At 36.1% G+C, this 23,142-nt stretch overlaps 2 protein-coding genes and 1 pseudogene across 4 annotated transcripts; all 3 read right to left on the reverse strand.

Annotated features, from left to right (window-relative positions):
* Positions 1 to 4,777: 4,777 nt before the first annotated feature.
* Positions 4,778 to 6,822, reverse strand: LOC135125736 (cytochrome P450 6a2-like; annotated as a pseudogene).
* Positions 6,823 to 9,651: 2,829 nt separating this feature from the next.
* Positions 9,652 to 11,909, reverse strand: LOC135125737 (farnesol dehydrogenase-like). Of its 3 annotated transcripts, none has more exons than XR_010279944.1 (5): positions 11,641 to 11,909; positions 11,133 to 11,594; positions 10,926 to 11,081; positions 10,254 to 10,871; positions 9,652 to 10,195 (listed from the first exon to the last, which is right to left on the reverse strand). XR_010279944.1 is itself a non-coding variant. In XM_064051394.1 (4 exons), the coding sequence occupies exons 1-4, from the start codon at positions 11,746 to 11,748 to the stop codon at positions 10,836 to 10,838; spliced, it is 762 nt and encodes a 253-aa protein (XP_063907464.1). In that variant the 5' UTR covers positions 11,749 to 11,909; the 3' UTR covers positions 9,652 to 10,835. The 3 variants fall into 3 exon arrangements, 1 of the variants encoding a protein (XP_063907464.1); XR_010279943.1 differs by having other exon boundaries at positions 10,250 to 10,871; XM_064051394.1 differs by having other exon boundaries at positions 9,652 to 10,871.
* Positions 11,910 to 16,574: 4,665 nt separating this feature from the next.
* LOC135125744 (farnesol dehydrogenase-like) lies at positions 16,575 to 18,809 on the reverse strand. The gene is made up of 6 exons (XM_064051405.1): positions 18,625 to 18,809; positions 18,385 to 18,434; positions 17,900 to 18,126; positions 17,392 to 17,852; positions 17,181 to 17,336; positions 16,575 to 17,132 (listed from the first exon to the last, which is right to left on the reverse strand). Exons 3-6 carry the CDS (start codon positions 18,006 to 18,008, stop codon positions 17,091 to 17,093), a joined length of 768 nt encoding a protein of 255 aa, XP_063907475.1. The 5' UTR covers positions 18,009 to 18,126; positions 18,385 to 18,434; positions 18,625 to 18,809; the 3' UTR covers positions 16,575 to 17,090.
* Between the last annotated feature and the right edge of the window lie 4,333 nt (positions 18,810 to 23,142).

Raw genomic sequence — 23,142 nt, forward strand, 5'->3', positions numbered from 1 at the left:
TGTTCCCACTTGCACAAAGTATGAATACAGGACTGATTATCTTCGTACACTACAATTGGTTCTTCCACATGTATGCCTAAATCTCTCGCAATATTTCTCAACCACAGGAGTTCAGTAGTGGCAGTTGCTAGGGCTACATACTCAGCCTCCGTAGATGATAGGGCGACAGTGGTCTGTTTCTTGGTTGCCCAACAAACGGTGGCTCCAAGAACTTCAATTAGGAAGCCTGAGGTGGACTTCCGGTCTGCTCCTCCTGCCCAGTCGGAGTCTGCATAACAGATTAATGGTGGTCTCCCTTCTTTTGGGTAGAAGAGACCATGATCTGCTGTACCTTGGAGATATCGCAGAATTCTCTTTAATCCAATCCAATGACAACGTTTTGGATTACTTTGGAATCGGCTGTAGAAATTTATCGCAGCACTGATGTCGGGTCTGGTGTTTAGCATGAGGAACATGAGACTTCCAATTAACTCTCGATAGGGCTTCTCTGGAACTGATTCATTTTCTCCACCGTCATCTCCAGGTTTTATTACCATGGGAGTCCTTACTGCTTTGCACTCTTCCATCCCGAATTTCTTCAGTATTTGTCGAGTGTACACTTGCTGGCTCAGGAACATACCGTCATCAGATCGATTTATTTCAATGCCCAGAAACATTCGCAGTTTTCCAAGATCTGTCATGTTAAACTCTTCTTTAAGTTTTTCCTTAACAGTAATCAGAGATTCATAGTCGTTTGCCGCGAGGATAATGTCATCAACATACAGAAGAAGATAAATTTCATTCTGGTCAGTCTTCTTCATATAAAGACACTTGTCGTTCTCTGACCTTTTAAACGACAGCTTCTTTATGTAATCGTCAAAACGTGAATTCCACGCGCGAGGGGCTTGCTTCAACCCATACAGGGATTTTTGTAACTTACACACTGAGTTTGAGGCAGTGTTGAGTCCTGGGGGAGGTTTCATATAGATTTCTTCATCAATGTAGCCATGTAGGAAAGCATTTTTCACATCGAGTTGTTCAGCCACTAAACCCTTTTCATTTATTAGTGACAACAATATTCTCACAGTGTTCAGACGAGCTACTGGCGCATACGTCTCGCCATAATCAAGACCTGGTCGCTGGGAGCAACCTTTAACGACCAGCCTTGCTTTATATTTGCCTAAACCTCCAAGCCCATTTTGTTTTATTTTGAACACCCATTTGCAGTCTATTGCTCTTTTTCCTTCAGGTAATTCTTCAAGTGTCCATGTTTCATTTTTCAATAGTGATGTCATTTCTTCACTAACTGCTTTGTACCAGCTCTCAGAGTCAGGTCTTCCTTGGATGTCGTCATATGTCAGTGGTACATCATCAACGGATGCACCCAGGGCAACTGTGGAAGTATCGTAGTCTTCCAAATACTTTGGTGTAGTTTTCTTCCTGCTACTGTGTCTACGTTCAGTTTCTGATGTTTCTTCGAAATCTTCAGTGACTTGCTCCATGTCTTCCTCAATAGTTTCTTGTGCAACTTCTTCGATTTTTTCTTCAGGCTTCTGTTCTTCATAGAATGTTGGTTCTTCGGCTGCAAACTTCGTTTCATCAAATGTAATATCTCTACCAAAAACAACACGTTTTTCTTCTGACCACCAGAGCCGATAGCCATTTGAACAATATCCTAGCATGAAGCAGGTTCTGGTCCTAGAGTCTAGCTTCCCCTTTATGAGTTCGTTTGGCAGTCGTAAATATGCTATACATCCAAACACTCTAAGTTTGTTCAAATTAGGCTTCTTACCGTACCATAGCTCTGCAGGCACTTGATCTTTTAAGGCTAAAGTTGGAGACCTATTTATTAGATACGCTGCTGTTAAGATGGCTTCAGTCCACAAGTATTTTTCCATCTTAGAACCAAGTAGCATACATCTCGCCTTTTCCATCAGAGTGCGGTTCATTCTCTCCGCTACTCCGTTTTGTTGTGGAGTGTATCTAATGGTTAATTCGTACTGAATGCCTCTGTTCTTGAAATATTTAATCATTTCGCTTGAAAGATATTCTCGCCCATTGTCACATCGAAATCTGCTTATTTTTCTTTCAAAGTGGCTGTTGACCATGGCTTCATATTCTTTGAAACGTTCGAAGACCTCAGACTTTGCATTGAGCAGATAAACTACAACAAAGTGTGTATAATCATCTATGAAAGTTAGGACATATCTTTTTCCATTATACGCCTCAGTTTGAATTGGCCCCATTAAATCACTATGCACAAGTTGCAGTGGTCTAGTAGCCCTTGTCCTCGACTGGACATGAGCTAATCTTGTCTGTTTTCCTTCTACACATACTGAGCATATGCGTGGATTTTGATCCAGATTTACTAGAATTCCATCAACCAGATGTTTTACTTTTTCGAGACCGGTTCTGCCAATGTGCCCCAATCTTTTGTGCCATAATTCAGAGGTTTCTCTAATGGCTGCTGTCACAACAGCACACTCGGCATTTAGTGCATTGAAGGCTAACTTATATAATTTCTCTTCACGATGTGCCACCGCGATCAGTTTGTTTTTATTGTAAATATTTCCTTTTCCATTTTCGAATACAATCTTCAGGCCAATCATTTCCAATTTCCTCACTGACAGTAAGTTAAACTCTAAGTTTGGGACTAGAAGTACATTATTAATCGTAACAAGATTTTTTTGTTCTCTTACGATAGCTTCAACAGTAAGATCCCCCATTTCTCTGGCAATCAAGAATGTGCCTGATTTTGCACTTCTGATCTGGATGGGTTTTTCGAGTGTTCTTACGTTCTTCAGCAAATCACGACTCTTTGTCAAATGTTCTGTGCATCCAGAATCCAAATACCATGAGTTGTCTGCATTGTCTTGGGCAACAAAGCACAGTTCGGTATTTATCTCACAGACATTTGCATCTGTTCTTAGTTTTTGCTTCCTGCAATCCGCCTTTTTGTGTCCAACCATTCCACAATTAAAACATTTAAGTTTTGGACGTGTATTCACTCTTTTTCCCGCTGAAGGTGCCATAAATACAGTTGGAAGTTGTGTTTCCTTCTGAGTTACTCTACGTGCTCCGCACCTTTTCGATTCTTCATCCAAGAGCCTGTTTTTGACAAAGCTGATTGTTAGTTCATCTGATGCCAATGTCTCTATTGCAGTAACCACAGTGTCGTATTCAGACGGCATTGTTAACAGCAAATGGCACACAATATCACTCTCCTCGAGATTCGCTCCAGCTGACCGCAGTTCGCGAATTATTTTATCAAACTTGAGGAAGTGTGTACTCATTGAATTTGATCCTATACTTAGCTTCATTGTCAGAAGCTTCTTTCGTAGAAGCACCTGCGAGGCCATGCTTTTTCTTTCAAATGTTTTTCGTAGCGTGGACCACATCTCGTGGGCTGTTGCAGCATCTTTTACGTATTCCAAATGGCTGTCAGCAATTCTTTGAATAATTTGGGACTTGCACCTCTTGTCGTCTTTGTGTAGCTTCGTCAGGCACGCTTCCTTCTGTTTCTTCTCATCCGCTGTATCCGTTGCCAGAAACTGTACTTTTGTAGTATACAAGTCTGTTACCAACTCAAGTAAATCCATCTCATCTAGCAACGCTTCCATTCGAAACTTCCAGTTACTGAAGTTCGTACCATCAAATAGCGGAACTCTGTTTTTATCTTCAGCCATTTTTCTTCGTGAGAAAGAAAAACGTTTTCTTCTTTTAAATTTCCAGAACTGGGCCCGTAACCTGATAATGCAGAGGCAGTGAATTGTAAAACAATATATTAGTAAGAAACAGATTTTAGCCGTTTACCCGTTACATCTTCTTCTGTGACGGAACGTATATCTGAGAGGGAAGTAATTTCATTGGTGCCGATCACAGGGCATCCTTGCACCAGTTACTTAAAAGTTCCTAAATACAGAAATTCAAATTGTGGCGCCAAACATGCACCTGTCAACAGTTTTAAACTTTATACAAATCCGTTCATAACTAACAGAGATATTGGCCATGAAAATCTTAAAAGAATCAAGCTGTTTATAACCGTCCGGTATCTTTCCAACGATTTCCAGTTTCAAGTTCCTTTCGCGCGATTTCCAGTTTCAAGTTCGCCGTCCTGAAGGAAGTCGCCGCCCAGGAGGAACGACCGTGCCGGACGTGTTATTATTTTTCTTGTTTTGTTTTATTGCTGTAAATAATTAAGATTAGGCGTAAGATTTATTATTTTGGCCGTGTAGCTGGTGGAAGGAAATAAACCCTTGTTATCATTTAAATTATTCCTTGCAGTTTTATATTATTCTTGTGTTTTCGCGGGTGCTCACCACCTGAGATCCGTGTCTCCGGCTTGAGAGCAACCCCGGCGCTCCCTCCCCCGGAGAGGGAGTTGGTACCCGAGCGACCGCCGCTCCTGACCGAAGGCGCTACCCCCGGCGGCGTGAAGGTCGCCGCATAAGCTTAGGTCGGCCAGACCTGTTTTTATATCAGCGACACTAGTCGGCCAAGCCTTGGCACCCCGGTACGCCGCCACCACACGCTATCGGCGAGATTCCGGACCGTCCGTCCGCCACACCGGAATTTCGTCGCAACTTCTTTCAATCAATCGCACAGAATGACTTGGATTAAGAACCGAAAAAGGGACTGATAAGCAACGTGGTACAGCATCTCCGAGATCATAGTAGCTTCAACCTCAAACTCACGGTCGTGGCCGTGATAGGACAAAAAGCATACTGCAAGCTGAAGAACAAAGAAACCTCGTCCCAAATATTTCCATTGCAAAATCTTGGAGACAAAAATGCAAAAATGACGGTTGTTATTTATTTACTAATTTTTTTCCTGTGGCGATATTACTTTATAATAAATATAATTCAAACTTTGTGAACATTTAACCAGATCTCTCCTTTGGCCGCAAGCACTAAAGAATTAGTCTTCATTTTCAAAGGTTCCTGAGTTTTCTCATTCAAAGTAAGCCTGAAATTTCTAAGTAACGAAGTAAGCCCGACTTTGGACTGCATCAGCCCAAAACGCATTCCTACAAAATAACACGTTAAAATAAATTGACAGGAAAAGCATGTCCTACCTATGCAATTTCTAGGACCTTCACCAAACGGGAGATGTGCTTAACCGTGTCTCGCACTTTTATTTTCTTCGCTGAAACGCTCAGGATCGAATATTTCAGGATTAGGATAATACTCGGCGTCGTGGTGAATTCCCAATACTGAAATCAAAACCATCGTACCCTTCTCTATGATAACGTCAGTGTCTGGAACTCTGTAGTCCTTGATACATTTTCTCGGTAGAAGAGGTACCGGTGGATACATTCTTAGCGCCTCTATAACAAAAATATTAGCTATATGTTTGTTTTGATACTGATAATCGTACCATCAATCACTTGATTCATGTATTTCATTTCTTGGATAGCATCATACGTAATTTTCCCATCGTGCTTGGCCAAAACTGACCTAATTTCATTTCTAAGCTTCTCTTGAACGTCTTGGTGTTTAGCCAATTCATACAGAGCGAAAGTCATGGTAGTCGATGATGTTTCAAACCCAGCAATAAAGAAAACAAAACTTTGAGCTGCTATTTCGTCCATTGATAGAGTAGTACCATCGTGTTTGTACCCTTCTTCCTCCGCTAACTTATTATTCTTCATATCGATAAGCATCTGCATGAAATCTTTTCTGTTGACCTTGTTCTTTTCTCTATAATTAACCGTATCTTTAACCAGCTTCATGAAAAAGTTATGTATATCACGTGGTACTAAAGCGATGTTAAACAAGTGCGACAAATTAGGGAAAGTATTAACAAAAGTTCTTTTTACTTGTAGTTCAGTCGATCGATCAAAAACTACGTCCGTAAATTCTAAAAGGTGAATTCTCCTCTTCAAAAGTGTTACATTCAAGACCAAATGCACAAGACCCTATTATATCAGTAGTGAAACATCCAAGAACTTCTTTAATGTCAACAGCTGCTTTTCTTTGGCACTCTGTTTGGATTTTTTTGTGTAGGTGAACTTCACAATCGACGAGAGTTTGGAACATGCTCTTCATCTTTCCAGACGTGAAAGTGGGGGTAAGTTTTGTTCGTAAATTTCTCCATTTAACGCCAGCTATGTTCACCAAATGGGCCGACAGAGGATCTCCTTTCTCGTTATGGTAAATCCCACGGTCTGGAAAATACTGGAAGTCTTTAGTCATGATGTTCTTAATTAGATCTAAGTCCATTGGGACGTAGATAGGTGACAGCATCCCGTACATTCCTCCATGTTTCCAGCCTTTATCTTTCATGACGTTATACACACGTTCGAGTCGTTCTCCTATGTGTTTTCTGGACCCACGGGGGTTACCAAGGTTACCAAAAGGTATGCTGGGTTCCAGGTATGGTAGATTTCTTCGTCACCAGTACTGGTAGGTCCATTTGCAGTAACCAATCAGAATAACCGATAGGGTAATAAGTAGGGTGATCAAGTCACCAGTAATTGAACTAGTTATCCACATTTTGCTTTACACTGTACTTCTAGTACATACTTACTGCGTGTTCCGCGCTAAAACCCACTATTTATTTCGTTTATTTATGTTGTGTCATTGTTGATTCATGATACCACAATATCACCTGATGGTAATTGTTTCATGTAGCGAGAGAGACTGTTTTTTTCGTTCAGATTCTGCGCGTGGTAGTGTGTGATGAACTGAGGCGACTGGTAATTACTAAATTAGATAATAAACTCTGCTGGCACGGGTAGGAGATGACAATTTATTACAAGGATACATCGTTCCGTCACAAAAATGAATTAAACCAGTTTTTCTGCTGTGTCTGATAAAATTAAAAAAAAAAAAAAAACAAACAATGAAGCAACTACGGATTGATAACGATTAAAAAATAGACGCTAAGATAACACATTATCCGTACGATTATAGCGTGAACAGAACACGTCATATGTTCGTTTAGCAGAATAATGATTAATGCAATTTTAATTTGTTTTGCATGCATACTTATAATGCTTTTGTCGGCAAGAATAATAAAATTATGTTTAATAGCATTCAGTGTTTTTGGAGTATCTAGGTGTCCCTGATTGTTTCTCACAAGCAGCTAGTTCCTTCTAATTAAATTGCAATGTAATGAATTTAGAGCAAACTGTAAATTCTAAGGTGAAATATTTTGTGACATATCGATGTCTAGTACAAGTATAAGAAAGTTTTCACATATTTAAATCCAATGTCTTTGCATCTGAAACAGCGACTTTTAAAGCGGTAAATTTGATATTTCATAAATATTAGTCCTGTAAAAAAAGAGCTTGAAAAATTGTAATAGGATCCGTCTGTCGAATGGCTACTTTCATGTTGTCTACACGTTTCGTTCCAGTGTGTCTGTGAAATTCGATACATATTTTAGGAGGACCATGTAGATGGTAAAAGGCTAACTAAAATTGATCTGATTTAATCCCCACTAACCGCTTGATGACGTCATCTCAAAATTTTGCATGGTAAACGCTATTTAAATTTGATAAAATCACTTATTCTAACTGTCTTTAAAGAGAAAACTAAGTATATATAATTCACAGAATTGTTTTTGTCTGAGGGACAACAAACACCGCATTAATATTAAACCTAACTTTTTGAAAGATTTACTTTGAATTTTCTTGAGAAAAATTCATCAACTTTTCGAAGGAAAAATATATATTTTTCACTTTAGATTTATACACTCTATTATAAATCATTGTTGGTCATTTTTCACTAGAACGACAACTATCTGGAGTGGATGAATTGGCAAAAAATAAATAAATTTAGTTAATTTTTGGTTATCTATAAATAAATCTTCACAATAGTTCAAAAACTTGATTAACCAAATCCCTATGATAAGTAGACATCTACTTTATCTTAATGGAAACTACTCTAATGCTTATCAGTGCATTATAGGAGTACATCTGCATAAGTTGAGAGTGGTAGACTGGACTCAAACATTTAAGGCGTTTATGGCTTTGACGTTTAAAGTACTTTACAGCCGACCTTTCATAAAACTTAGTAAATGTAAACCACGCCACGTGCCAGGGACGGCCGAGACGCGAAGGACCGGACTAAGAATAATTTTGTTTTTAACATTTCTTCCGTACCTTAATTATTTAATCATTATTCTGCACATTTGAAAATATTATTAAGATACTGAAAGCAAAAAACATAAAATCTTTAATAAGTACGATCGCAATCATAGAAAACTGGTCCACTTAGTTTTTTGATAAATCAAATAATTTTGACGTCACCTGCCTTATTTTTTCAAATCCGGAGGGTACATTCATATTGCTGTTATATTGTAGGTAAGCAAGGAAAAATGTTGCTTTTCCGGTGGGAATCGAACCGCACGTTTACCGCTTGCCGGGCGGGTGCCCTAACCACTACGGAGGAGCTTATCTTTCCTCGCTTACTACTACGTATTATTGTGCTGCCACAGTACTCCCCCCCCCAGCGACACAGCGCGCGGTCCTGCTGGAGTGCGAAGGAGATAGATGCTGGCGTCGCCCCTGCTACTCTTACGTTCGTCGTCCGTTGTGAAGAGGCAATTTTACTGTCCGTGTTGGGAATGTCCGTTGTTTGGAGGATTGTTTACATTAAGAGCCCTATTTTATACGTTGGGACAGTGAAAATTGTGCGCTGTGAAGAGATGTCTGCTGTTGGGATGTGTCCTTTAGAGGAGGTTTCACTGTATATCAAAAATATAGAGCTATGCGGCCGCCCCATGCCTCAAATTGACGTTTATTCTGTAAATACAGTAATGGCAAATGTTTCAATCAACATGTAGGCATTAATAAAATAGAAGAAACATCGAGTCTAATTGCAAAGGGGCTACGAAAAAAAATGTTAAAAGATACACCGGCCACTGCTTCACAAGGAGTTCTGCCACTTATTTGGCAAATGGAGGAGGAGATCTAATTTCTATCAACAGTTACGAGGGATGAATATCTAGTACCGTAGCAAAGGGGTACATTGAAGATAGTATTGTGGCGACACAATAATAAGTAGCAGTAAGCGAAGAAAAATAAGCAGCCTCGTGGTTTAGTGGTCAGGGCAAGCGGGGGGCGTGTGGTTCGACTCCCACCGAGGCCGCAACATTTTGCTTCACTTAACTACAGTATAAATAACAAAATCAAGGTGTCCAACAAAACCCTTGATAGCCAATCCTTTACATCTGCCGGAGATTCTACTCGGAATGGAGACCAAGTTGTGGAAAACTTTGGAATAGAAAATATTCAGAAAAATTTTGCATCTACCGGAGATTCTGCTCGGAAGAGACCAAGATATGAAAAAAAAATGATAGAAGAAAATATTGAGGAAAATTTAAGAATAGTGTCTGGTGGACCAATGGTTCAAATTGACAATAACTATTTCAGTGTTCCGATTATTTTTAATGTTAATAGAAATTAGTTCGCAATAATTCTGGTTTTTGAAATAAATTGCATATTCTGAATCGCAAAATGTGTCATTTAAACCGTTGCCTAACAATAAAATTGTATCGTTATATACTGTTTTTAACTATAGCTCGAAAGTCATATCTTGCATATCCTTAGTGATATTATATTAAAATTGTCATTTTTTGACAGTTGTGGGAACATTTAATTTTATAATTTTTCTGTGAGAGCGACTCTCGCAATACGAACAAGCTTCGAAGTGCCACAATAAACGGTTCATCATCAATTTTTTAATGGGTAAAGTTTATATGCAAATCGTCATGAAATGGACAAATCAGATGTATAAAAGTATATTCTAACCATTCATCTGACTTCAAAGAAAACGCCATCAACTTGACGTTAGATGCGCAAACTCTCTTTGTGTTTCCCCACTGACCGTACCAGATGGTAAGAAAACCAGCTTGCTCTTCCAAGAACATGTTTTTGTTGTTCTAAATGTCTATTATGTTAGAAAAATATTGAAAAATGGTTATAAAAAATTGGTAGTGCGTATAGTTGGATTCATGTATCTTTTTACACACGTGACCAAAAGCGAACGTCCGAACTAATAACTGTTACTTTGTAGTAATTAGTCAAAAAGATGACAATGTTCATAACGTCAACATGACACAAATCTGTGAGCTCAGGCAGGTCTTTTGGTTTCGGTGCTTTCCGATTGGGTCGTGATTTTGTCGGACTGAGAACGACGCCGAGTGTTTCTTTTCGAATTTTAATCTTCGAAACCGTTCGGCGAGTAACGCCTAGAGCATCTGCAACTCGCTAAAAATTTGAGCGAAATTATTAACCACGAACCTTCAAGTGGTTTTTACTTACTTACTCGTTCTGTACCATTTAATGAGATTAAAGGACCACCGTTTTCCTTCTCAAGAGCAAAATACTCTATAAAGTTGGACACGACGACCTGGGCGCGGGACCTCAAACGTTTGCCCGTCATGTTGTAGACCAAACACGAACAAGAAATAAGATAACAACACATAAAAAATAGGACAACGAAACAAGAATCCTAACAACCAACGAACTTTACGAAGATCTGAATAGAAAACTTGAATAGAACAACGAAAAACTGCGATTGACCACTCTGAGTAAAACCAAAAATGACAATGACATTTGATGAAAAATCGATGAATTATTATCAGTCACTAAATTGACTACATCAGTGCCTGTCGCACTATGCGGACGCATTTATTACGTATTTTATCTTTTTCTAATTCAAGGAACTTTGTGGAAGAGAATAACGGACGTAGAGAGTAATTTGGCCTAATTTCGGTAGACATACTATTTGTCTGGCTCTTCGTTTTTGTAATCCTTAAAACAAAGATTCTTATGATAGGTACGGTCTGAGGTTGTATGATACTTCGGTCACGTGTGTCAAAAGATACATGAATCCAACTATATAAAATTACTCTCCAACAGGTGTGATAGTCAATTCATTAATCTGCAACTCAAAGATTTCAACATATAATACTTATAATAATTTACAGCCCAATACCTGAACATTTTCAGAAGTAGATAATACGTATCCTACAGCTTCCGCAACGTCTTCTCCCTTTAGTGCTGGCAAAGATTTAAATAAGTTTTGACGCTCTTGACTAAGCTCGGTATTCAAAGTTGTCATTTCACTATCGGTTAACCCAGGACTAATACTCTACAATTAAAAGTGTCACAAATAAAAAAAAACTAAGTAATCAAAAGTTACCGTTGTTTTAATTTTAGAGTTCACAGCGTTCAGTTCATGCCTCAGAGTCTCAGTTAGAGCAGTCACTGCGTGTTTACTCGCAGGATAAACATTAATTCCTGGAAAAGGCAGCACTTTATGACCTACTACACTGTTGATATGAATAATATGGCCGTTGATGTTATTAGCAGACATTATCTTAATAGCCTCTCGAGTTGCAATGCACAACCCCAAAACATTTACATCGAAAGTTTGTTTCCAGATCGCTGCATCTCCATTTCTCAACAAATTGTCTTTAAAAAGACCAGCATTGTTGATAAGGATATGAACATGGCCCAAATTTTCTTCAATCCACTTGAACGCATTCAGAATATCTTCTTCTTTTGCGAGGTCAGTTTTGATAGCATACAGTTTTCCTGTTTTGCCAGAAAGCTCTTTGGCTTTTGCGTCGACGAGTTCGGAACGACGAGCTAAACCAGCGACCTGAAGAAGTATAGCTTTTTTCGTAAATTAGTGGTGGAGTACTTACTATTAATCCTTTGTCTACGAGGAACTGTGCAATAGCAGCACCTATTCCAGAACTTGCACCTGTCACTACCGCGACTTTTCCGACCCAGCGGTCTAGCGAAAGCACCATTTTTGTGGCTTTATGCAGAGGCAAACTCACAATGAATAATGAAGCGACAGCCTTGGCCTTGGTAGTGAACCAACACAGATCCTGCGGTTTCTAAACCAGAAGCTATTATTAGAATTTGTATTTTTGTGTGGGCACACACTGTACAGTTTGTTTGGAATTAATAACATTAGCTGATTTTTATGACGAATTTTGTTTGGAGTAGATTAGATAGGGAGCATCGAGAGATAAATGAATTTATTTTACTAGGTAGGTATACAGGCAATTTGTTATCAAATTGTCGGTTATGAAACGTATTTTTTAAGTAGTTGAGAATATGTTTTGACTGGAAGTTTGCATCGCTGATTCTCAAGAATGAAGGTTATACAATAGTAAATAGTATTAACCTGATGGAAGTTTTTATGTTGTTGTTAAAATTTCATTTTCATTTCGCATGACTTTAAAAATTTTCCGTTTTCACCCGTCATCATTTGCTGTCTGTCTATTTCTTTGTCTATCTGAAATTTAATAGATAAATAATCTCTGAAGTACCACTATTTCGAAATCATTTAACTGTATACTAAAATTTATACGAAATATATTTTTCTACTTTATGTCCAAGATAGGCTCACTGCTGTAGTGTCCTGATCTTAAAAATTAAATTTCGCCCTAAAAAGAAAACAACACCGCAAAACCACATTTGAAAATTATAAAATTGAACGGCAAAATCACTCAGTATCATAAGCAATCATCCATGCGCTCTAACTCGCAGCGGAATTTAAAACCCTTAGTTTAGAAGGGAGCTTGGAATTCAGTGGAACAGATAAAGATTTGAGCGAACTTACTTACTAGTTACTTTCTATGTGGACTCATCAAGGTCACTTGTTGTTTTGTGCTGAATCAGCGTCAATAATGTAAAACCAGTTAATTGGCGATTTTCTAATCTGAAATGTTGTGAACCTTCGGCAACCTCATCGACATCAGAAAACAGAAGGGCTTTAATATTTTCTTACAGATTTAATCATCTGCTTACAGACTGGATTTGAACTTTTGTTCTCAAATGAGAAGACGCCTTTCGCGCCGCTCTGGCTATGGGTCGTCGCGCTGCGTACTTCGTTTTCCTTCAGCTTGGTCTTTTCTTGTTCGACTGCCATAATTTAAATGTGCCGTCACACCACTATTATAACTTGACTATTACCATCCAGTTATCTTAATGATGATTTAATTTTTTTTGGGGTGTTTAAATTTGTGGTATTTAAATATTTCTATCGATTTGTAACATTTGACTTCATTTTTAAAAGCTGTGTTCCAGCTGATTTCGAACTGCTATATAATTACGACCAGTTCTTCATTTTGAGCAAATACACTGACCGGCAAAGAAAACCGGCCACTCTGAAAAATTTGTCAAAACCAAATTTTAAAAATTATTAACTTAACTAGTGATCGTTATTTTATTAAAGAACCATTCACCATTGACACATGATGTATAAATCAGCAAAAAAAGAAGACAAATAAATGTAGAATTAAATTTAATTTAACAAAATAACAGAAACAGCGACAGTTTGAGAGACGTCTGTAAGTGTAAAGGGAATTATTTTCGCCTGAAAACGTTTATTAATTGCCAAATGATGAAAAACACTATTACTAGGTCTGTTTGTGTTATTTTGTTAATTTAAATGTAATTCTGCGTTTAATTGTCTTCTTTTTTACTAATTGGTAACATTATGTGTCATTAGTGAATGATTCTTTAATAAAATAACGATCACTAGTTAAATTAATAATTTTTAAAGTGGTTTTGTAAAATTTTTAGGGTGGCCGGTTTTTTTTGCCGGTCAGTATAGTTTTGGCATCCAAATTTGAAGTATAGTAGACCAAAAACTATAAGGTTATATAGCCATCATAAAATCATCCCATTGTGTCGAAGTTAAGTTGTTTACAACAGAAAAGGTTTTAGAGTTCTAAATAACGTGTCCACTGCAGCTCAACCGGCTGTTATGGTTTCGTTCAGGGACGGCTTTCACTAAATATGTAAATCTACCACTCCACTATTTCTTTACTACCTGCAGCCGCTGAGGGTTCCGAAATAACCACTCGCTTTGAAAGCCGGCCTTGTTAAATGTAAGCAAGAAATGTTTAGAAGACGATTTATTGCCAACCGGTAAGCTTAGTGCCAACCATACAAAGGGGGTATTTATTTGCGATTAACTACTTTTATGATGGTCACATAACTTTATACCTTTTGGACTAGTATATATGTCCAAAAGAATTCTAAGTTTTTCCTTTTGCCACATTGGTTGCCTTTCAACTACCGTGTCTCCTTAAAATTATGATGTCCGCCTCTCACACTGCTAGCTTGTAGCAGACGTTCTTCTAAAACAATGGTTTATGTACTTGCAAGGACTTCAAATATTCAGCGACCTTTCGTGATATGCTGAAAATAATATAAATAGCAACATTTTGTACAGTATATTCTGCACTTCAACATCCAAGAAAACATCGTTAACTCTCAATTGACGAAGGAGCGATAAATGAATATTTTCGAAATAATTCAACAAGATTTGGCGTTCGGGGAGAGCTTATTTTTGGTTCACTTCTTGCTAAATATTGTGAGTTTAACACCTCTTAATAAAATTGATACATCATTTACTTTGTAATTATTAGAGTCCGGATTTTTATGCACGAAATTTGGCCAAAATATGTGCATATTTATGCAGAAAAAATAAGAAAATATTATTTAATTTTACGAAAATATGCAAAATTTTTGTAAAAATATGCACACGTTTTATACTTTCTTTATTGGGCATACAACAAATTGGTAGTTTATCCATAAGTCTAAAACATTTAATTTAAAACTATATTGTGCCATATTTTAAAAATTTTATTTTACAAGAAAAAAGACAACTAAATAACAGATATTTGTAAAAAAAAAACGAGTACAATGATACATCAAAAAACACTTAAATGTCTGCATTGTAGGTAAACGAAGAAAAATGTTGCTCTGCCTCGGTGGGAATCGAACCCCACGCTTCCCGCTTGCGCGGGCAGGTATCCCGACCACTAGACCATGAGACTGCTTATCTTTCTTCGTTTACTATTATTTATTATTGTGTCGCCACAGCATTAATGTGATAACTTGCAACTATAACTATGTTTTTCAAGGTTTTCAATTAAAAAATTACGTCGCCTATCAGAAAGAATTTGTTTATAGGTAGAGAAACTCCTCTCTGCATACTTAAGAGCGCTGATTAAATGTGGTTCCATGTTAACTAACGCACTACTAGAATCTCCATTATATATTTTAGCTACCTTTGATAACAAAATATATCCTTGATTCTTTTCTAGTACTTCCTTAAACTTTTTATTTATAAGTTGTGCTACTTTTTCCTTTGCTTTTTAATGCGTGTTTGGAATTATATTATATTCAACAGAAATAAAATCGTTAGAATGAGAACAGCGCCGGTGGGCGGGGTTAGTATCTACTAAGATAGAACTCTGCAGGAAAAAGTTAAACTTAGTAGCTGTTAAGATAAGACTGCTTTTGCCAAATGTGATCCCTCTAATACAATAGAAGGTGGGTGGGCGGGGTTAGTACCTGCTAAAATACGATCGATTTTAACAAATGACATACCCTCGAAAAAAAGAGAGGGTGGATGAGCGGGGCTAGTACCTGCTAAGATAAAACGGATATTGGCAAATGAGATACCTCTAAGAAAAAAGAGGGAGGGTGGGCGGGGCTAGTACCTGCTAAAATAATACCGAGGTTGGCAAATGTAACTCCCACCATTTTTTCAGAATCACCAATTGAAATGTGGCAACTTTTAGGATTATTAAAAAAAAAATAAATTTCAAACCGGATATTTCTAAAATCTCGTTCAAGAATGATAAAGACGCTACATTTTTCCAATTGGCATGTCAAAATGTACACCTCAGAATTGTTTGAGATTTTTTAAGCAACTTTTTCAAAAACTCAATTTTTCAATACATCCCATTTTGAAATTTTCAATTGTTTTTGACAATTTTCGAAATTTAACCAAAGATATTATCTTGTAGATTTCGACCTTTAGAAGTTAAAAACGCTGACACTTGCAATAAAAAGTGCGCGCTATGCTTTGAAAATCTAAAAATTGTCAAAATATGTGAAAATAATCAATCAATTCGTATTTACCTAATTCGCCTAGATCCGAAAGCATTTAGTTGTAGTATGAACAGTCATCAGAATGCAAATTTCGTAAATTCCGGACTCTAGTAATTATACATAAACGGGCAATTGATTAAACAAAAATGGATCGCATTTGACACCACTATCCTCCTACTCGCAGAGTGTAGTTGGTGTAAGATCAGTTAATTATCGATTTTCTAATCTGAAATGTTATGAATCTTCGACGAATTCGTCAACACGTGTTATTTTTGTTTCTTTTGTTTGTAAATTCAAAGTTCATATCAAGATTTTTAACTATTTATGTTACTTCTACAGCAAAATGTCTAAAAGTTCAGAATGTTTTTATTTAAGTTCTTATATTATAACATACTTCACTAGTACTCACTCGACATTTAATGATGACATTTAAACTCATCTTTCATCAATTAAATTCATATTGTCGTGGACTCGAAAACCGGGGGGGTTTTAATACTTTCCTACTGACTCAATTTGAACATCTGTTCTCAAGTAAGTATTTGAGAAAATGATTTTAATCGTACTGAATATTGCTTATTATGTAAGATTTGTTGGCTCAAATCAGTAATTTGAATTAATACATATTTTAATATCATGTAAATTCTTTGTTTGAAATTCTTGATAGAGTGTGGCATAATTTAATTTTGCTTGTTATAATTGTAACACTTATTTTACTACCGTCAAAATTTGGGAGATTTCAGAAGCACGGGATAACGACGCGGAGTACCTAGAACCCTCAGGAATGCGATTACTTAAAACGCACGTAGAGTGTTGAAGTTGTGGTTGGGACAAGTAGACATTCACGACAAGACGCCCTTCGCGCTGCTGCCATAATGCGTCACCATGCTACGTAGTTTGTTGTCTTTCAGCTGTTTTTTATTCGACTGATTATACTTTAAACTTGAAAAAATCATGTGCGCAACATGTTTGGAAAAGCTTTTTCTGTACACGGCGTGTTTCTAACCTAAACTTCGTTTCGGTGAAAAATAGCACACTTAATACGCAAAACCATTGCTTATCCTGTTTTATTGTACGAATGGCTATTGTGAGCACTAAAACTTTATTGTTCAGATTTTAGTAAACAATACTCTTTTTAATTGTTTGAAAAAAAATATTACTCAGTTTTATTAAGAATAAGAGCAATTGTAAATGCATTGGAACAAATAACAGGAAATAGGCAATGGATGTGAATTTAAAATTTCTCGCCAACTGGAGTGATAGTTAACTCATTAATCTGAAACAGAAAATTTCAGAAAACTATATGAAAATTTACACCTAATACCTGAACATTTTCAGAAGTGGATAAGAGATATCCTACAGCCTCAGCAACATCCTCTAGATCTAGTATCGGCAAAGTGACGCGCAACTTTTTACGCTCCTCACTAAGCTCAGGATTAAGAGTTGTCGTTTCACTAGTGACTAACCCAGGACTGAGACTCTACAAATAAAAACATAGAAAAAAAAAAACAACGAACCAAACAATCAAAACTTACAGTCGTTTTAATTTTAGAATCAATAGCATTCAACTCATGTCTCAGGGTCTCAGTCAAAGCGGTCACAGCATATTTACTAGCAGTATAAAGATTCATCCCGGGATAATTCAGCACTTTATGCCCAGCCACACTATTGATGTGAATAATATGCCCCTTGATGTTATTAGCAGACATTATCTTTACAGCCTCCCGAGTAGCAATACACAAACCCATGACATTCACATACAAAACTTGTTTCCAAATCGCTGCATCTCCATTTCTTAAAAAATCCTCCTTCGAAACACCAGCATTGTTGATGAGAATATGAACGTGGCCCAAATTTTCTTCGATCCATTTGAAGGCATTCAGTATGTCTTCTTCTTTGGTGATGTCAGTTTTAATAGCATGGAGTTTCCCTTTTTTGCCAGACAGCTCTTTAGCTTTTTTCTCTACGCGTTCAGAACGACGAGCTAAACCAGCGACCTGAAAAAGGAGAATTAATTTGTTGTAATTAGGGGTTGAGTACTGTCTATTAGTCCTTTGTCAACCAGGAAGTCTGCAATGGCTGCACCTATTCCAGAACTTGCTCCTGTCACTACGGCGACTTTTCCGACCCATCGATCTAGTGAAAGTACCATTTTTAACGGTTTTATGAATGATGTAACGGTGGCCTTGACAGTGAACTGATGACTGTAGTTTCTAAACAGTGTGCTGTTATTGAAATTTGTTGATTTGGGTCCACACTAGACGATTCACCTAGAATTAATAAGATTATCTGTTTTATATGACAAATTTTTATTTAGAGGCAGATTACAGACTGGATAACTAAGCACAATTATTTATATTAGTAAACATACAGGTAAGTCGTAATTTAACTTTCAGTTATGAAACGCAGTTCTCTAACTACCTAGCAGAAAGTATATTTTAATTAGTTGATAACAACTCTGAACAAAAATTGTCAAGGACGAATGTTATATGAATATAGATAATAATATAAGTTTAATTGGGTCTTACCTTATCTATGAACGAGCAGTACCTATATCGACGAAGGTCCAGAACCGTATCTGAAAATATTTTTGAAATGATTCTCCGCTTATTTGAGACTATATTTTAGTAATTTGTTAAAAAATATATACATATCATTTTTTTCACTTCACCAACCCTCTGTTTGAGTTTTACAATATTTACCCCAGGCGCTTATCTTTTTAAATTTTTTCAACGGTCTTTGCTTTTTGGTCACTTTATGGTCCTTACCTAATATTTTTCGCAAAAATTTTTGAAAGTATCACAAGAATACTGAATTCCTGTTATTTCTGTAAGACACAAGTTACACAGAAAAACTTCACCAAGTAAAATTTCGAGCACGTGTATTTATATTTATGTGGAAGGTTACGCAATAACAAGCTACATTGTGCAACGTGAAGTAAGTGAACGAAATGTATTTTAAATCTCCAGCCGGTCCAAAATCACGCTGTGTGGTACTCGATACTGCGTGAAGTAGATTCGACTGCGCCGGTGCCCTAGTAATTTCAATTAATTTCCGTGGAGTGTTTCTCTCTGAATTTTTCTGTTTTCGTTAACTTTTCCTGCTTCCCGAAAGTGGCGTATTAACATCCTAGAATATGGTAAAGTTGGTCGCCAGTTTCGTTGCCGACTTTATTAGACAGATGTTTGTGAAATTTTAAGAATTTGGGGTAAATTTATGTGATCATCCCCATCAAAAATTTGGTGACGACGTGTGAAAATTTTGCTAAATAAATCCTAATTAAAATGTGGACGGCAAATGTTTACTAAAGGTGTGATTTGTCAAATATTTACACTCCTATTTTTAACGCTATCAATATAGATAATTACGAAAATAATCAAAACTGCATAACGAAATTTTGGACAAGCTTTAAAATTTTCGTGAATACAGTAAAACGCTAATTTTGTACTTATGGTTTAATAATGGATCAAATTTTTAATATGTAGTACCTATGGGTGGTCATAAAAGAAAATAAATTTTGCAAGAGCAATTTTAAAGTTCGTGTTAGAATTTACGAGAATTGTTTTGAAATTTAAAACATTGGTTAAATACATGTGTTAAAAAACTAATAATGAGTGAATCAAATAATTTTATCTTTAAGTAGTAGGTTTTGGGAAGATTATACAACCGTTTTGCGAGACACAAATTCAGTATTATTAACAAGTGATGTTATGTAATGCTAATGTAACTATGGATACTACTAATACTTCTAATGACAATACGATTTTTTAGGTTAAATGAGCTGTCAATTTGGATTCACCTAATTCTTACTTTTATGAAATAGCTGCTTCTGTAAGATAAAACTTCGTATATTGTACGTGAGCGAAATGATATTATAAGTTCGTGAGAGCAGTACCACTCGCTTATAATATAGCATTCCTTTCACTTATAATTTAACATACTATTGTACTTTTTGATCATTGGGTGCGCTATTATAGTATAACGTTTATCCCCACGACCCAAAACATCTAAAAGACAGAATATTTGTCGACGTGTTTCGCTAACCAGTTTGGCATTATGTAGACAAAGCTAAACTCAAGTTAAACTACAACTAGGCGCTTATTTATACCATAACGAGGACTCGCCCCACCTGGGTAAAAGAGAACACCAACAATGGTGTGATTTTATAATAATAATAATAATAATAAGTAATGTATTATCCAACGGGCAGAAGCCCATCTAGGAAAAAATAGTACATGTGTTTCTAGCTACATAATCACATAAATAGTAATATAGTACAGATACTTTAAGAGTAGACATAAACATTAAAATGAATAAAGAAATAAAATCTTACAACGGATCAACAAACTAAAAATTAAAGAACAAAAATTTACATTTATCAGAGAATTGATGCAATGTCATACCGAACAAATCCAGAGACTGTCTATACTTATTATATAACCGTTGCATGTGAACTAATGGAGAGTAAAAATGTTGATTTGATTTAACTATATTACAATGGAAAAGCATAGGTTGTCTTACATTATTTGATCTGGGCACTAATATATGTATGTATTCTAGTAAAGCGCTATCTTGTATAACATTATGAAAAATTTTGAATAAAAACATAAGTAAATAATAGTCTCTTCTTGCAGATAGTGGTACTAAGTTTAATTGCCGCAAAAGTATATCATGAGGATAATGTAGTGTTGGATATGTACCATATTTCTTAAAATAAAGATATTTAGAAAACTTTCGTTGTACTCGTTCTAAAGATGTTATGTGGACAATATAATAAGGACTCCAGACAACTGAGTTGTATTCTAAGACGGATCTTACATATGAGTTATAGAGTTGCATAATGCAGTTAATGTTACTAAATTCACGAGAATTTCTTACAATAAAACCCAACGTACGCATGGCCTTATTAATAATATAATGTACATGAGGTACAAAAGACAAAGTTGTATCCATAATGACACCTAAATCTTTAAACTCCGTACATCTTTTTAAAGAACCATTTAGCATATTGTAATCAAAAGAAATATTACAATTCTTGCGGCTATAAGTCATAATTCGGCATTTGTCTCTGTTCATAAACAACCTATTAACATTACACCAATCGACAACACTATCTATGTTACGTTGTAAAATTAAACAATCTTTTATGTTATCCACGACTTTGACTATTTTAAGATCATCTGCATATAATAAGATTTTACAGTCGGGACTTACACTTTTAACAATATCGTTTATAAATATGACAAATAATAGGGGACCTAAATTTGAGCCTTGCACCACTCCGGATGGACAATCGTAAACAAAAGATTTGTGACCACTATATTCTACAAACTGTTTTTGATCAGCAAGTATAGATCTAACCAAAGACACTAAATTATTACATAAGCCAAAAGATTTTAATTTGTGTAACATAATCCTGTGATTTACCTTATCAAATGCTTTTGACAAATCTGTATAAACAGTATCAATTTGCAATCTTAGGTCTAAAGAGGATGAAACAAAATGTATAAATTCACAAAGATTAGTACTGGTTGATTTACCTTGAACAAATCCATGTTGAAAGTCGGATATTTGATGTATAACATGACTATAAATAATCTTAGATAATATGGTCTCAAACAGTTTTGCGAAATTAGGTATGATAGCTATCGGTCTGTAATTAGTAACATCTTTATTTGATCCTGATTTAAATATTGGACAGACCTTCGCTGTCTTCCAAACAGATGGAAAAACCGCCGACTCAACAATTAGATTGAATAAATAACACAAAGGTTTTGCTAAACATGAAATACAGTCACGAACAAAGAAAGCAGGAATGTTGTCAATACCCATCGTTAAGTTAGGTCTTATCTTCCGACTAGCTTCAATAATGTCATTTTCCGTGATATGAAATATGTGTAGCACTGGTATATTAAAATCACTACCAAGAATTTTGTCACATATCAACATATCACAGTTACACATATCACAGACAGAATTATCGCAATTGGACATATCACAGCATTTGGAATCACCTGATAGAGGAGCTGTAGAAGAATCACAGAAAACGCTAGAAAAGTGTTGTGCAAAACCATCGACAATAGACTGTGGGCCCGATAAAACGTTGTCGTGGAGCTTCATTTGCCCTGGGATTCTTGATGTTTGCTGTTTAGAATTGACATATGCCCAAAATTTTGATGGATTTGTTTTCATATCAATCTGAGAACGTGTAACAAATAGATTAAATTCACGTCGTATTAACGACCGTAACTCGCTACTCAGTTTCTTTGTTGTATCTTTATGATGTAACAGACCGCATTTTTTAAATAGTTTCCAATGGTGTTGTTTTTTAATTAACAAACTGATAATCTCTGGTGTAAACCAAATAGGGTATTTCTTGTTTGATTTTTGGCTTTTCGGAACATAAATATCAAATAGTTGAAGAACAGTATCATTTATACCCCTGCATACCTGCTCGGTGCTTTGAAGAAGAAGGACGTCATTCCAGTTCCAATTATTAATTGCTTGATACAAATTTGGTAAGTCACCTCTTCTGAAATTATATGTCGGAGTACTGGTTTCAGGCACTACACTCTCAAAAAAGTTAAGAGAAAATGAGAATAACATATTTAAAGATGGATGATGGCCGTCTTCTTTAACAAGAGGTAAATTATTTCGAGAAACCAAACATGTAATATTCTCAGAGCAAAGAACAAGATCCAGAATTCTTGAGTTATTATTTAGTATGCGGTTGCTTTGTTTCAGATTGAAATAGTTTAGAATGGACATAAAACTAGTGAAAATAGTTGTAAGTTGTTGATTTCTATCAAGGCAAGCCTGAAATTCTGGAATATTAAAATCTCCAATGATAATGCAATTGTTAGTCAAGATGTAGGATGTTTCTAAAAATTCGAATATCTCTTCATACAAATCCGCTCTTGTTGAAGGTGGAAAGTAGAGATTAATGATCAAGATATGAACTCCACATATTATTACTTTAACTATCAATAAATCAATTTCAGGGTACGGAGATTCACACATTATTGTGTCTACAGCATATTTGTGATTTACTGCAATCAATGTACCACGACCTTTTCGCCCATTGGACGATCTATAGACATTGTACTTATCTGTAAAGTACTCACTAGAAGATACATTGTCATCAAGCCATGTCTCAGTAAGAAATATAAAATCAGGATCGATGCTAAGAACATTTAAGTAAAATTCATTAGTTTTGCTATTCAGCCCGCGTACGTTCTGGTATACTGCATTAAATTTGAAAATATGATTTGACCGTTGGGTAAAAT

Source organism: Zophobas morio, unplaced genomic scaffold (genome assembly GCF_036711695.1).
Source record: "Zophobas morio isolate AGI-343-1 ecotype UQ-CSIRO unplaced genomic scaffold, CSIRO_AGI_Zmor_V1 ptg000009l, whole genome shotgun sequence".
Classification (NCBI taxonomy): domain Eukaryota; kingdom Metazoa; phylum Arthropoda; class Insecta; order Coleoptera; family Tenebrionidae; genus Zophobas; species Zophobas morio.